This window comes from Nerophis ophidion, linkage group LG03 (assembly GCF_033978795.1).
Source record: "Nerophis ophidion isolate RoL-2023_Sa linkage group LG03, RoL_Noph_v1.0, whole genome shotgun sequence".
NCBI lineage: Eukaryota > Metazoa > Chordata > Actinopteri > Syngnathiformes > Syngnathidae > Nerophis > Nerophis ophidion.
In genome coordinates this window covers 89,690,042-89,707,671 of record NC_084613.1, presented here as the reverse complement: position 1 = coordinate 89,707,671, position 17,630 = coordinate 89,690,042, and the positions used below count along the sequence as shown (strand labels likewise).

Below are 17,630 nucleotides of genomic sequence, written 5' to 3'. Positions count from 1 at the left end.
ACAGCAACACTAGGGTGCATCATACATAAGCATCATGCAGCAGTTTTGCTAATTGCTAAACAAGATATACAAACTATGAACAAAATAAAACAATCACTGACTGTACAAATTCTGCTCTCAGGAGGATGCTGACTAATGGGATCTTCACATTCACATTTCAGGGCAAATCACTCCACGGAGACAGCCCTCGCAAAAATGACTAATGATCTATTGCTAACGATGGATTCTGATGCGTCATCTATGTTGCTGCTCCTCGATCTTAGCGCTGCTTTCGATACCGTCGATCATAATATTTTATTAGAACGTATCAAAACACGAATTGGTATGTCAGACTTAGCCCTGTCTTGGTTTAACTCTTATCTTACTGATAGGATGCAGTGTGTCTCCCATAACAATGTGACCTCGGACTACTTTAAGGTAACGTGTGGAGTTCCCCAGGGTTCGGTCCTTGGCCCTGCACTCTTCAGCATCTACATGCTGCCGCTAGGTGACATCATACGCAAATATGGTGTTAGCTTTTACTGTTATGCTGATGACACCCAACTCTACATGCGCCTAAAGCTGACCAACACGCCGGACTGTAGTCAGCCGGAGGCGTGTCTTAATGAAATTAAACAATGGATGTCCGCTAACTTTTTGCAACTTAACGCCAAAAAAACGGAAATGCTGATTATCGGTCCTGCTAGACACCGACCTCTATTTAATAATACAACTCTAACGTTTGACAACCAAACAATTAAACAAGGCGACACGGTAAAGAATCTGGGTATTATCTTCGACCCAACTCTCTCCTTTGAGGCACACATTAAAAGCGTTACTAAAACGGCCTTCTTTCATCTCCGTAATATCGCTAAAATTCGCTCCATTCTGTCCACTAAAGACGCTGAGATCATTATCCATGCGTTTGTTACGTCTCGCCTCGACTACTGTAACGTATTATTTTCGGGTCTCCCCATGTCTAGCATTAAAAGATTACAGTTGGTACAAAATGCGGCTGCTAGACTTTTGACAAGAACAAGAAAGTTTGATCACATTACGCCTGTACTGGCTCACCTGCACTGGCTTCCTGTGCACTTAAGATGTGACTTTAAGGTTTTACTCCTTACGTATAAAATACTACACGGTCTAGCTCCATCCTATCTTGCCGATTGTATTGTACCATATGTCCCGGCAAGAAATCTGCGTTCAAAGGACTCCGGCTTATTAGTGATTCCCAAAGCCAAAAAAAAGTCTGCGGGCTATAGAGCTTTTTCATTTCGGGCTCCAGTACTCTGGAATGCCCTCCCGGTAAAAGTTTGAGATGCCACCACAGTAGAAGCATTTAAGTCTCACCTTAAAACTCATTTGTATACTCTAGCCTTTAAATAGACTCCCTTTTTAGACCAGTTGATCCGCCGTTTCTTTTCTTTTTCTCCTATGTCCCCCCCTCCCTTGTGGAGGGGGTCGGGTCCGATCCGGTGGCCATGTACTGCTTGCCTGTGTATCGGCTGGGGACATCTCTGCGCTGCTGATCCGCCTCCGCTTGGGATGGTTTCCTGCTGGCTCCGCTGTGTTGGATCCATTATGGATTGAACTTTCACAGTATCATGTTAGACCCGCTCGACATCCATTGCTTTCCTCCTCTCCAAGGTTCTCATAGTCATCATTGTCACCGACGTCCCACTGGGTGTGAGTTTTCCTTGCCCTTATGTGGGCCTACCGAGGATGTCGTAGTGGTTTGTGCAGCCCTTTGAGACACTAGTGATTTAGGGCTATATAAGTAAACATTGATCAATCAATGTTTCAGAATTCTCCCGCCGGTAAAAAGAATCAGCGGCCCCAAACAAGCATTTTTTGGCTTCTTTCTTGCCATATCTGGATATACGTTGGATGTCAAAGTTGACCGACCCCACGGTTTGTGACAACATCCTTCTAGTATTCGGGTGAGAGGCATGATTTGTATTTAATAGAAATAGCTTTTACCACTTTTGAGGCAATGCAGCAGCAACTCAGTACTGTATGTCAATAGCAACATAAGCTAGTTAGTGCTCTGTGATCAAAGTGCTGCTAAAAATAGTTTGTCTGCATTAGTGCTTATAGTAATATCACTAATAATTGGTTAATATGCAGGCCATGAGATGTAAATGGAGTATTGTGGGCGGTTTTTGAATCTTTCTTAGACAGCTTTATAGGTGGAATAGTGTAATCCCATTAGCAGCATTGTTAGCCACCACATACTTGCCATCCATCCATCCATGAGCTTCTCACCCTGTCTCCAAGGAAGAGTCCCGGCACCCGATGAAGGAAATCCTTTTGGTCGCTTGTCCTTTTGGTCATAACAGAAAGCTCATGACCAAAGGTGAGGATAAGGATGTAGATTGACCAATAAGTTGAGTGCTTCGCATTCCGGCTCAGCTCTTTTTTCATCATGTCAGACCGATGCATCACTGCAGACGCTACACCGATTTACCTGTCCCTCACTCATGAACAGCAGCCCAGGGTACTTTAACTCCTCCACCTGAGGAAGGATTTCGTCCCCAACCCAAAGATGGCACTACACACTTTTCCGTGCAACAACCATGGACTTGCACTTCGAAGTACAAATTTTCATCTCAGTCGCTTCAAAATCAGCTCAGAACCGATTTAGTGAGAGCTGAAGATCCTGCCCAGACAAAGCCAGCAGTACCACACCATCCGCAAAAAGCATAGACCAAATCCTGCAGCCACCACACCAGATCCCCTCATACACTGACTGGGCCTAGAAATTCTGTCCATAAAAGTTCTAAAGATAATTTTTGACTAAGAGCAGCCCTGGCGGTGTCTAACCCTCACTGGAAACGAGTTTGACTTACTGCAGGTAATGCAGACCACACTCTGACACTGATCATACAAGGAGCGGATCACTATAATCAGGCGGTCCAGTTCCCCATACTCCTTGAGTATTTCCCACAGGACGTCTTCCTGAGAGACATGGTTGAATGTAAGGCTGCACGATTTTGAGAAAAAATCTAATTTCAATTTTCTTCTACAAAATTGCAATTTGATTTTATATTTCATACCTAAATTAGCATAAAAACTACAGAACTGATAAGTGAAGGAATACACATTACTTTTAGACTGTAAATCAACATATTCGTGCCACACATTAAAACAATATGCAATCATTTACTTTTAAAATTGTTTGGCTTTATGCAGAAAGAGCTTTTTTTTAACATAATGCTCTTTAACTTAATAAATATTTGATTGAAACTGTACAGTGATTATAATGTAATGTATTTATGATATATAATAATGCAGGTAACCATCCATCCAGCCATCCATTTTCTACCGCTTATTCCCTTTCGGGGTCGCGGGGGGTGCTGGCGCCTATCTCAGCTACAATCGGGCGGAAGGCAGGGTACACCCTGGAAACCATATAAAAGGATATACACTTTTATTTCTCATTACTATAGAATTGTTTACCATTGTACTGTCATTGGAAGGTAAATAACTTTGTCATCCGAAATTAACAAACAAAAATATTTACTCATTTCTGTAAGCAAAAATGTTACCTAAATAAATATTGAACATCTTAAAGGGCATTTTTTTACCACATGGAAAATGTGAGTGCGACGGCATTTTTGCTCATTTGTACATGTAAATGGGCTCATATCGACCATCCGATTGAAGCTGAACTATTCCCACAACACGACGTTTGGTTTCATAATCTTTATAATTCTCCGAATTTGTGTTAGTCTGCAGCACTTCTCACCGGCAAGTCACGAGGCTCCCTGTACTGTGTGTGTCAGCGGCGACGCCCTACTTTTGTTTCTGCTGAGACAAAACTTATTAATGACTGAAAAGAGGGGTACTTTAGCTATTTTCACTGTTAAACAACAGCGCTCAGGTGTTGGAAGTGTTTTAAGCGAGACGAACGAACGCACCGCTCAACAATTCTGAATGGCCGACATGTCTGTCACTCAAACGCCGGTCAACGGTGGAAATAAAATTAAAACATTTAAAAACTCAGCCTTTTGCTGTTGTTAACTGCAGTAATTGAAACCTCAATGTCGATTTGATTTCGATTAATTGTGCAGCCCTAGTTGATTGCCTTCTCCAAGTCCACAAAAACATGTAGACTGGTTAGCCAAACTACGTCCACCGTCAAGGATCCTGCTGAAAGTATAGAGCGAGTCCCCAGTTCCATGACCAGGACAAAACCATACTGCTCCACCTAAATTTGAGGTTTGACTATACGGCGTAGCCTTGTTTCCAGTTCACCTGAATAGACCTTACTGGGAAGGCTGAGGAGTGTGATCCCGCGATAGAACACACCCTGCGGATCCCCGTTTTAAATAGAGGGACCACCACCCCAGTCACTCCCAGGGCCCTGCCACCAAAGAGCTTCTTAACTACCTCGGCAACCTTAGCCGCAGAAATAAGAGAGCCCACCTCAGTTTCCCCAGGCACTGAAGACGTGCAGGTGGGATTGAGGAGGTCTCCGAAGTATTCTTTCCACTGATCCACAACATCCCCAGTCGAGGTCAGCACCACACTGTCCCCACCCTACAGTACATAATGTTGACAGTGCACTGCTTCCCTTTCCTGAGGCGGCGGATGGTGGTCCAGAATCGGTTCAAAGCTATTCGGAAGTCGTTCTCCATGGATTTGCCAAACTCCTCCCATGTCTGAGTTTTTGCCACTGCAACCGCCAAAGCCACACACCACTTGCCCTTTCGGTACCTGTCCACTGCCTTCAAAGTTCCATAAGCCAAAATGACTCGATAGGACTCCTTCTTCAGCATGAAACCATCCCTCACCATTGGTGTCCACCAGTGGGTTCTGTTCCCCCCTCTGGAAGAACTCGTACATTCCGTATATTACAAATTAGAAGGCATAAAAAAAGAAAAACATCTGTGCTTTTGTCTTACATAGGGATGGTGAATGATAGGCAACATAAAAAAACTAAACAGTGCAGTTCCCCTTTAAGTCAGTTGAATACATGATAGTCTTTCATTAAGGGTTTAAATTGACCACACACATAAATCATTTTAAAAAGACTTCATATTTTAAATAAAATGTATTTTGTTTGAAAGATCAGGGAAAAAAACGTATCCATTCAGTCAACCATTTGTTTTATCACTTATCCGGTTATGTCACAGGAAAGTTGAGCCTATCCTAAGTTGCTTTTGGCATGGGAGCAGGGTTGACACATAATAGGACACACCATTTACTATATATAGCTCATTTCAAGAGACCCAAGAATGCATAGTTTCTATACCACTTATGCAGCTGGAGCATATTCCGACAGGAGCGTTACACCCTGGAGTTGCCACTCAACTAAATTGGTGAATTTGCGTAAGTAGCACGCAAAGTAAAAATTGCCAAATCCAAACTGCTAGCACAAGTGATAATTGCTGTTTCCATTGCCATGACTTCAGGACTTAGACTTTCTTGATGTATAGGAGGATCCTAATTACAAAAACATTCCATTCTGTTTGATTATATTGTGATCAGCTACAGCTTATTTAGAAAGTCAGTTCTAAAATGCCAAGTCTCGGACTAGTTATGGGTCACCAAAACCTTTTCAACTGGCTCTACAATAATACATTTCCATGCACATGTAGACATATGCACAAGGATACATGCAGCCAAAAACACAACCACCAAAAGCTTTGGAGCTCGTGGCAGGGGTCAGCGCTTTAGGGGGACAAGAGCAGTGGCTTCAATGACGAACCTGCAGTCACTCTACACTTATCACTGTGGACATTCATAGGCATGTTTCTGCAACACATACTGTAGAACATGGGTGTCAAACTCTAGCCCGCGGGCCACCATGTAATTTAATTTGGCCCTTGAGGCAATATCAAATTAACATTATAGCTGGCCCGCCGTTATTACACAGCAGCGGTGCCGCTGTAACCAGCGGCGCCGCTAGGGATTTTGGGCCCCATGAAAAGAATCTTTACAGGGCCCCTAACACATAATTTCATATCATTTCATCATCATTAGGGGCCCCTCTGGGCCCCCCTCCATCATGGGCCCCTAGAATCTGTCTCCTTTACCACCCCTTTTCGGCACCCCTGGCTGTAACACCACAATTTCTCACACTAGTCAATCCTCCCGAAGTTCAGTGCCCCTCCCGAAAATCTCCCGGGGCAAGCAAACATTCTCCCGATTTTCACCCGGCCAACAATATTGAGGGCGTGCCTTAAAGGCACAGCCTTTAGCATTCTCTACAACCTGTTGTCACGTCCGCATTTCCTCTATACAAACAGCGTGCAGGCCCACTCGCGTAATATATGCGGCTATTACACGTGAATGCAAGCCATACTTGGTCAACAGCCATACAGGTCACACTGAGGGTGGCCGTATAAACAACTTTATCACTGTTACAAATATGCGCCACACTGTGAACTCACACCAAACAAGAATGACAAACACATTTCGGGAGAACATCTGCACTGTAACATAACATAAACACAACAGAACAAATACCAAGAACCCCTTGCAGCACTAACTCTTTCGGGATGCTACAATATATTTTGATATTTACCTCAGAAAACTGCATATAGAAAAGAGGCATTAAATTTGTATTTACATTTTATTTGATATGTCATTGATATTTTTTTTATCATCATCATTATTATTTGAAACTCTAATTTGCATGTCACTATAAAGTTACTGTATATAAGCCTTGCTTGTTCAATGTTCATTGCAAAACTTGTTTGGGTCCCTACTAAAAGGTTAATTAGTTCAACCTTGGCCCGCGGCTTTGTTCAGTTTTAAATTTTGGCCCACCCTGTATTTGAGTTTGACACCCATCATACAGGTTGACATACGATGCAAAGACACAAGGATATTTGACAAAATGTGTATATCGGTATATGCAGATGGTTGACCCTGTGTAATTGAAAAATAACTGAAGATGTACTGTATGTTGTATAATCATTCCTTACTTGAAAAGAACGGTTCACATAAATCATTAAGGGCCCAAAGTTATATGACATTCATTATCATTACAAGTGTATGTAAACCTCTGACCACAACTGTACATTAGTAAACTTATTTATACACTTACAAGGAAGTTAAAAATTTTAAAAAGAGCAGCATGTAAAGTAAACTCTCTTCAGCAAGACTCCATATCCACAACACTATGTCAATGGTTTCCAATGGGAAAATAACATTGAACAGCATTATAAAGCAGGTTGTTAGGCTTTTAAAGGCGCAGTTCGCAGCGGGCTCCAAATTATTTATATTTTCAAACCAAAAAATATAACAACAGCACCAATGGCTACAATATGCTACCAGAAGTGGTTTAATGCTCATTCACAAGAGATGTTCGGGAATCTAGGCATTTAAAAACAGATTACATAGTTCCGTCATTGCTTTTGAACCAGTGAGTGAACCCATACTCTTTTCTAAACACCACTTTTGTAACATAATATTATCTTTCCTGTGTATGTGTGTATTAGTAGGGCTAGTAAGCAATCTCTATCAAAAGTGATTAGAGCACAGGAAGTAAAATGTTTGAAAAATACCAGTACCAGCCTTAGGTATGTATGATTGTCAACACACATCACTGCTAAGAAGACAGACATAACACAACTATGTGAGGGTCAAAAAATGGACAGGGCATGTAAAGAATCAAAAATGTTGAAGCTATGTATATCAAAATAATACGTTACAACATTGGCCAAAAGGCCCTCATGCCCTTTCATGGGAAAAAATAATGCCAACATCCATCGTGTGCATTTCACTATACTTCCTTCATCTCTGCTCTCTGTATCCTCCCAACTGTTTCATTTTGGCGATGACAGGCTACCCCCTTAAAAAAATAAATCAACTAGCATCCTTATCCCTCCCTAAGGCTGTCCAGTAGATGCAGAAAGGTAAACATGTCCACTGTGGTGAGCGCAGACCACACAGATGCTTTGCCCCAGGTAACAGTTGTCCTCTACAGCTCTGCATCTGCTAGCAACATCTCAGCAATCACAACAAGTGTAAGTTTGTCTATGTCTGAATGGAATTTCTGCTTCAGTGCCAAACACACTATCCTCCAGCAAGGACGTCCACAGATTTGATTCAAATTTGGGGCAACTTTCTGACTTACGTTACCTGACTGACTGCTCCTGCAATACATCAGCAGTTTGATTATTGAAGTGTAAACTGTTTGCAGTCAATACATTTATATTAAGAAAGGGTATGTTTTGAGGCTAAAAATTACTTAGTTGTAAATATAGTGCCGAGTGCCCCAACGTACACAGTTTTTGAAGATTTGAGCATTAAAAGTTATTAAAACGTGAGCAAAAATGTAGGTTTACGAGCACACTCCAGGAACCTCGCCACATTAAACCTAGTACAATCTGTCCAACATTTGGTTTATCACTTGCTAGTATTAGTTACTTTGTTTTTCCAACCATGGGTCTAAAGAAAGTGAGTGTGAAGGACAGCGTTCAGTAGAAAAAGCGGATGAGTTTTAGAAAAAAATATCTGTTAACATCAAAACACATTCCCCGGCTGTTATGTACATATTTTGTCTGGCCAGAAAAAGCAACCACAGATGACTGGCACATAGCACCCTTGTTCACCAATATAGTGATAATGTAAAAGATGTGCAATGCAGTGTATATTATTTTTATAATTAGCGCATAGGAGTCGTCTCGCAGATTAACAACTGCTGCAATCTATCTCGAGAGTATCGATCTTAGACAAAAGCGCATGGAAGAAGAGCTACAAGATTGCAAACAGCAGTTCTGTAACTATACATGACTTAATTGATAAAATAGTAATAGTAAAATAGTAAGATTTTTGCTACATATGATAATCTGGGGTTATTAAAAACAACAATGTACAGTAAACTGAACTTAACCGAAAAAAGTGACCACAACCAGTGAGAAACAAAATTAAACCATAGATTTTGTGAACCGTTCCACTCTTAATCTGTGGTGATAACATCTAAATGACACAATGTGTCTTTCATTCTGTTCTTTGTGGCTTCTAAGGATACTGATTTAACATGTGCTAAGATCTGAGGAAACTATCTTGGAACTCTCACTATTTTTCTGCCTACAATGCAAAGAAATATGTGTATATTACATTGTGAGTTTATTGTTTTAGATTGTCAGTATAGGGATGGCCAATCGTAATTGACCTGTAAAAATCATACCCTACTTTGCCACCATCGAAAGAACATTTAGTATGCAGATGCAAATATATAGATGCCGTGTTTGCATTTATTTAAGCAATTGTATTGCATTGCATGTGGTGAAGTGATTTGCAGCAATCCTAGACAGTGTTCACACTGACAAAACTAATTGCATGACCACTGTCAATGTGCATATTCAGGCCATACATTGTTGGCATACAATTTATCTAAGTGGTGTCGAATCTATATACTGCAACATCCAGTTCTTAATGTTGGGTAGGAGGACAGGGTGTAGGCTGTTTTTTATAACTCTCCACTATGCAGATGCCACTATAGATGTGCTTTAATTCTGCCGCGGTAAAAATATGTTTGCCTTAACTGCCAAACAGCGCACTCCTACTTTGAGTATCTATGTAAAAAAATAAATATTGAATATATGTTGTGATAAGGGAGGCAGTAATGTATAATGATGAAAAAAGATTTAATTATTATAAATATAAAAAAATGTCACAACTAGTTTATCATATCCAGGTGTTAATCCAGCACACATATACTGTATACTGTATCATACAGCGATGTTATATTTTCCATCCATCAATCCATCCATTTTCTACCCCTTGTCCCTGTCGGGATCCCCAAAGTAATTTTTCATTCAAGCTTGCTGAGTGTAACTATTGTCAACTTGATAAAAAATATTTGCAGGAATATATTCTTGGATTAATGCAGGTAGAAAACAAAAAAAAAATTGGGGACCATAAGTGCATCTCTATAATATCACAGTGGACATAAAAAGCCAGTCTGCTGCATTAGAGATACAGAGAACCACTTTCTAGCGTTGCTTCAGGTCTGAGAGACATGAGGACTGAGGGTGACGTGAGACTAATGATTGTAGCTGTTTGCCATATGTTTAGCATAATTTCCCTCAACAAACAGGGGCCATGTTGGAACAGGCCAGATACCCACAGCCTCCAGCCTATGCAAGCAGTCAAAGATGGGGCAAGTGACAGAGAGTGAGAACTAGGGTATGTTAGAGAGAGAAAGAAAGAGAGAGAGAGAGAGAGAAAGAGAGAGAGAGAGAGAGAGATTGTTGGGTGAAGTAGCCTTCAGTTATCACACGGTTCCGAGAAAATTAGGAGTGACAGATTGTTGATTAGCAAACTCACAGCACTCCCCCAGAGACTGAAGTCGTTTTTTATTATTTTTAGTTATTTTTATTTCGTCCTCTCCAAGGTTCTCATAGTCATCATTGTCACCAACGTCCCACTGGGTCATCATTGTCACCGACGTCCCACTGGGTGTGAGTTTTCCTTGCCCTTATGTGGGCCTACTGAGGATGTGGTAGTGTTTTGTGTTGTGGTTTGTGCAGCCCTTTGAGACCCTAGTGATTTAGGGCTATATAAGTTAACATTGATTGATTGATTCAAGTTGATTACATTTTGTTTTAAACAAATGCTGTGTATACCAAACATATGGACATGCATGTGAGAAAACAAGTGAAAAAGTCATCATTCAATATCTTATTAAGGTGGTGGAGTGATCATTCATGTGTCCATTCATGTTGATACATTAATATTTAGTTAATTACCTTGAGTAGATAGACTGGGATGTCGCCGAAGTCCACGGGGAGTTTGAGTAGAAAGCGAGCTGAAAACTCTCCTGTCTGAAATACAACGGTTGAACATTATTTTTAAATACAAGCAAACTTGGTTGGCCGTTTAATGCCATATAACCAGACAGTGATGATTTTATGGTTTTATGATGATGGGGAAGTTGACAATACTACAACACACCGACATTTATATAAACATAGTCATAAAATGGTGCCTTTGGAACTAATATTTTATGTCGAGAAAAGCAGTTAACCATGTATAACGATGTCAGGTTGGCGTCATACCTAACTGACTTAAAACGGTCCCTTTAAATAAAAAAATATTTATTAAATAAGACATGTACAGACTGCTAACAAGGAGAATTTTCTGTTATGGCGATAACAACTTCTGAACAATTGCATTTAAAGGCCTATGACATTAGCGGTCTTTAAGTCCCAAGTTGCATTTGATAGTTTAATATACTGGATGATAGTAAAAATATGTCTAAATAATACACTTTAGGACAAACTGGTAAGCCTTGTAGGAAATGTTAAACATTTCTCAAAATTCAGCACATTGTTGATAGGAAATCATATTTCAATGATATGGTCACACGTTGGTACATTTTCAAATGTAAAATGGATTTTCAAGTTGTTGTCATGGAAGATTTGTTTAAAAAGGACACGATCGAAATTTTAGCCCCCTTTTGAGCTTCAAAACAAGCATCCAATTAGATTTCAACCACAATGGGGGCGTCCTTTTCATTTGATTTTGGATGGGTGGGAAAATGTTTTAACCACTGCAAGGTTTTTATAGTGCAATAAAATGTTCATTCATTGTGATGCAGTCTCTTGAAGCATTGTCCCTCCTCGCCATATAATCAAAGCCTGTTCATCGATTGTTACATTGTGTTCAACAGAAGCACTTAATTTTTGTCGGCATTGCTTATCAAGCTTCACATATACACCACCAAGTCATGTCCGTCCTGACTCCTTAAGTACCCATCTGCACCAACGCTTTACCCTGTCACCTTTTAGATAAGGTATGTATTTTTCTGATCCCTTCGGGAATCAATAACCAGTAGCTCATCCTCTGTATATTCAAGCTAAAAAAGATAAGGATCTGGATCCCTATTTGTTCCAAAATAGTAGTCATCTCGAAGTCTGCCATGATTATTAGTAGCACACACAGAAAGCACTCTAGATGCTGTAGTTGTTGACGGAAGTAGCGTTTGTTGCTATGCACTCTGTGAAATCAATGCGCCCGGGAAAGAAGTTCCAGTAAAACTTATGATGACCAAAATACTCTCACTTTATCATGAATGTGCTTGTTACTACTAGATTTTTGGATATGTTTTAGATGGCTTTATAGGAAAAATAAGTAAATCCCCATTGCCTGTATTGTTAGCCGCCTCTTGCTTGCTGTTTTTCACTATTTTGCACGCACAAACAACAGAAAGTGTGTTCTTGTCTCACACAGGGATTTGAAAAAAGTGCAGTTTCTTTTGAGAATATCAGGAAGTCTACTATCAGTCTCGGTTTGGATTAGTGTTTGGGCTTCCACCAAGACAAGGACCTTCAACATACATCAAATTTGGTCAAAACTTTTTGAAGGACACCAAATTCAAAATTCTGGAGTAGGCCCATCAAAGCCAAGATCTCAATACTATGGAGAGTCTGTGGTGGAAGCTGAGGGTTAGGGTCCATGCTCTGAGACCAACCAATTTGGATGAGCTTGAACAATCTGCTATAGAAAAATGCGCTATTACCATACTTGCCAACCCTCCCGGATTTTCCGTGAGACTCCCGAAAATCAGCGCCTCTCCCGAAAACCTCCTGGAAGAAATTTTCTCCCGAAAATCTCCCGAAATTCAGCCGAAACTGGAGGCCACGCCCCCTCCAGCTCCATGCAGACTTGAGTGGGGACAGCCTTTTTTCAGGTCCGCTTTTCCACAATATAAACAGCTAGCCTGCCCAATCCCGTCACAACATCTACGGATTTTAATAAAAAAACTGCACACACAATGAGACGAAGCAGAAGAACGAGGACGTTACAGCCATGGCGACGCCGTCGACGAGCAAAATGAAGAAATACGCTTGCAAGTTTCAAAACGATTGGAAACAAGAATTTCAGTTTATCCAGGAGAGTTCGAAGGGGAAAGGGTATGTTGCCTGTAAATTTTGTAGAACAGACTTCTCCATTGAAGACAGTGGCCGAACGGATATACAGTGGGGCAAAAAAGTATTTAGTCACCCACCGATTGTGCAAGTTCTACCACTTAAAATGATGACAGAGGTCTGTAATTTTTATCATAGGTACACTTCAACTGTGAGAGACAGAATGTGAAAAAAAAATCCAGGAATTCTCATTGTAGGAATTTAAAAAAATATATTTGTAAATTATGATGGAAAATAAGTATTTGGTCTCTTTACACAAGGAAGATCTCTGGCTCTCACAGACCTGTAACTTCTTCTTTAAGAAGCGCTTCTGTCCTCCACTCGTTACCTGTATTAATGGTACTTGTTTGAACTCGTTATCTGTATAAAAGACACCTGTCCACAGCCTCAAACAGTTAGACTCCAAACTACACTGTGGCCAAGACCAAACAGCTGTCCAAGGACACCAGGAAAATAATTTTAGACCTGCACCAGACTGGGGAGAGTGAATCTACAATAGGCAAGCAGTTTGGTGTGAAAAAATCAACTGTGGGAGCAAATATCAGAAAATGGAATACATACAAGACCACTGATAATCTCCCTCGATCCGGGCCTCCAAGCAAGATCTCATCCCGTGGGGTCAAAATGATCATGAGAACGGTGAGAAAAAATCCCAAAACCACACAGGGGTACCTGGTGAATGACCTGCAGAGAGCTGGGACCAAAGTAACAAAGGTTACCATCAGTAACACACTACGCCGACATGGAATCAAATCCTGCAGTGCCATACGTGTCCCCCTGCTTAAGCCAGTGCATGTTCAGGCCCGTCTGAAGTTTGCCAAAGAGCACATGGATGATACAGCAGAGGATTGGGAGAATGTCATGTGGTCAGATGAAACCAAAATAGAACGTTTTGGAATAAACTCAACTCGTTGTGTTTGGAGGAAGAAGAATACTGAGTTGCATCCCAAGAACACTATACCTACTGTGAAGCATGGGGGTGAAAACATCATGCTTTTGGGCTGTTTTTCTGCTAAGGGGACAGGACGACTGATCCGTGTTAAGAAAAGAATGAATGGGGCCATGTATCGTGAGATTTTGAGCCAAAACCTCCTTCCATCAGTTAGAGCTTTGAAGATGAAACGTGGCTGGGTATTCCAGCATGAAAATGATCCCAAACACACCGCCCGGGCAACAAAGGAGTGGCTCCGTAAGAAGCATTTGAAAGTCCTGGAGAGGCCTAGCCAGTCTCCAGACCTCAACCCCATAGAAAATCTGTGGAGGGAGTTGAAAGTTCGTGTTGCTCGGCGACAGTCCCAAAACCTCACTGCTCTCGAGAAGATCTGCATAGAGGAATAGGCCAAAATACCAGCTACTGTGTGTGCAAACCTGGTAAAGACCTATAGTAATCATTTGACCTCTGTTATTGCCAACAAAGTTTATATTACAAAGTATTGAGTTGAATTTTTGTTATTGATCAAATAATTATTTTCCACCATAATTTACAAATAAATTATTTAAAATTCCTACAATGTGAATTCCTGGATTTTTTTCCCCACATTCTGTCTCTCACACTTGAAGTGTACCTATGATGGAAATTACAGACCTCTGTCATCATTTTAAGTGGGAGAACATGCACAGTTGGTGGCTGACTAAATACTTTTTTGCCCCACTGTACTCAGTCATGAATGGTCAGCGAAGCACAAAGCGTCCGCAGCGCAGCATTGTTCACAACCCAGTATTATGGGCCACCTCGCAAAATGGAGACCCGATGGTGTAACTTATGCTGGGATGAAGATGGCTATGCTGATAGCTGGAAGCAACATCCCGTTCTCCTTTGCGGATGTCTACAAACAAATCTGTGAAGGATATGTTCCCGGATTCGGAGATCGCTCGCCAGTACGCAAATGGCAGAACAAAGGTTACTCAAATAGTGAAAGGTAAGTGGGTTTTTTTTTTAGTAAACAGCAAGCACAGTACAGTTAGTAGAACAACTGTGTTTTTATTACTGTGTATTCGATAGGTACTGTCTGAAATTCAACTATGTATTTTATTTATATATAAAATAAAATAAATATATATAGCTAGAATTCACTGAAAGTCAAGTATTTCATACATATATATATATACATATATATACATATATATATTTATATATACATATATATACATATATATGTATATATACATATATATACATGTATATTTATATATACGTATATATACATTTATATATATATATATACATATATATATATATATATACACATATATATATATATATACATATATATATATATATTAGGGGTGGGCAAATTAATGCGTTAATTACGCGTTAACTCATCAATCTATTAACGCCGACAATTATTTTATAGCACATTTGCGTGTGTTGTTTACATGCTTTTTATTTTGCTAACGCCTTTTCTTAACAAGATGGCGTCGCCCGGACGGGCTTCGGCGTCGAGGGGCTCTTGGTAAAGATGGAACATTTGGCAAAAATACCGGACAATTCTGCAAATTTCAGGGCTGGCTTACAGCGTGGTCACTCCGGGATCACTTACGACCGCTAGACAATTCTGAATGTGGATAGATCGGGCCGTTTTGGACTGAATGACGCGTGCTTGCTAAACCCGCTAGCTAGCATGGGAATACTTTGCCAGCTACATCCAGCGGCCTGTGAAGCAGCGGAGTATATGTGTTGTCTGTCTATTTATGAATAATGTAGACGAGGCATGTTGGCTCAGTTCTTAACGTTTACTTTCAGAGCGTGAATTTCACAACATACAAGATGCCGTCATGGCGACACAACCTATACCGGGCTACCGCGAGTGCTCCTCACTCCTGTTGCATGCTGGGTAGGGTAGGTTTTTTTTTCCCTGGCTCATAACATCACAATATAGTACCATGTATATGATGCGTTCAGTTTATCAAAGCACCAAGCAAACAATCGAAAAATTCCCATCATATCAATTCCTAGATATGGTCATAATTATTTTAAGTGCACTACTCAGAATAAACATAACATTATTAATATTGCTACTACGGATAATTTGATCAAAAATTCCCTAAAACAGTCCACTACCTATAATATAGGTTTTTTAAACATAAGATCCCTGATAAAAAAAAATGTTTCTGCTGTTACCTCAGAAATTGCATGTTCAGATGTTATGGTTGTGGCTCAGAGATTTGTATGTAGATTATATTTATTTTCCATAACAAACAGGATAACTTAAATACCCTGGCAGTGGCAATAAGCTTAATATTTATATTTACATTTTTTGAGTTGATTTTCATAAAATATGCTATTTAACTGCTACTGTTTAACAAGGACTGATTTAAATTGTGTTTGCACAACAAATGTTTTGGCGCTTTTGTTCATGTGGGAGGAATATTCCAATAAAGGTGCACTACACACTACTTTTGAATTCATTATTGGGCTTTGCGTATACAATGCAGTTAATCGCGATTAATCGGAGAAATAGTGCAATTAACTTCGATTAAAATTTTAATCGTTGCCCAGCCCTAATACATACATATATATATATATATGTATATATATATATATATATATATATATATATATATATATATATACATATATATATATATATACACATGTATATGAAATATATATGAAATACTCGAGTTGGTGAATTGTAGCTGTAAATATACTCCTCCCGTGTTAACCACGCCCCAAACGCCGCCCCCGCCCCCAACCACGCCCCCCCACACCCCACCCTCCGAAATTAGAGGTCTCAAGGTTGGCAAGTATGGCTAATACCCCTCAGCAGAAATGCCGCAATTCAACTAAAAAAAACAGAATACATTTATTTTCAGTTTTGAATTAAAAGGCTATATTTTTGACAGTTAAATAATACGGGGCTAATTATTCATCCATTGCATTTTGTTTTTGTTGTAATTTAGCAAATCAACAAAAGTTTAATTTGGCTTTATTGAGATGTTGTCTTTGTTATAGCAGGCAGAAAAAAAAAACAATGGACACTTTGGGTTATGATTGATTTCATTGAACATAAAGGGCTTTTATTGAGTTCAGGAAGAGGGCTAATAAATGTGTCCTCACATGTAAATGTCTTTGATTAGAAATAGTCTGAAATCAACTATGTAATACACGCAGACCTACCAACATACACAGATCGTTGACCATTAACATACGCCTGTATGCTTTGCTGCGCTCCGTTTTTGAAGTACGCATTAAAATTCAATGTTGGCAGGTCTGTCCACAGTGGACATTTTAAACATGAATCTGTGTGAATTTGTGTGAGTCCTTACCCAGCTGTTCTTGTGTCCGGCATAAATCTCCATATTGCGCCCATAGTTAGGATCCTCGAGCAGGCTGTCATACTCAAATAGAAGCCTGGAGCTTTCCCTGAGGCGCTGGCACTGGTAGTGGTGGTATTGCTGGATAAGTTCCTTGACAAGCTGGAGCAAACAGTCTGGGTTGCCAGCATCCCATTGGACCAAATGCTGAGGAAGAAAAAATGTTAGCTCAGTGTTGAAAATCTTGATTACATAGTTAAACATGATATGAAAAAAACGTGTCAGTCTTGATTTCATGAATAGATCATATATTTCAAAAAGGAATACAGATACACAAAGGAATACAGATACACACTGGGGCAGCATGGTGTAGTGGGTAGAGCGGCTGTGCCAGAAACCTGAGGCTTGCAGGTTCGCTTACCACATATTGACATCCAAATCGCTGCCGTTGTGTCCTTGGGCAGGACACTTCACCCTTGCCCCCGGTGCTGCTCACAACGG

The 17,630-nt window shown here is 40.2% G+C and overlaps 1 protein-coding gene across 1 annotated transcript in view; it reads right to left on the bottom strand.

Annotated features, from left to right (window-relative positions):
• LOC133550219 (BRISC and BRCA1-A complex member 2-like) overlaps positions 1–17,408 on the bottom strand; it is a 107,107-nt gene extending 89,699 nt beyond the window's left edge. Inside the window, exons 1-2 of the mRNA XM_061896371.1 lie at positions 17,142–17,408; positions 10,692–10,766 (exon numbers count right to left, since the gene is read on the bottom strand). Of these exons, the coding sequence (XP_061752355.1) occupies positions 10,692–10,766; positions 17,142–17,393 (327 nt within the window). The 5' untranslated portion in view covers positions 17,394–17,408. The remainder of the gene's footprint in view (positions 1–10,691; positions 10,767–17,141) is intronic.
• Between the last annotated feature and the right edge of the window lie 222 nt (positions 17,409–17,630).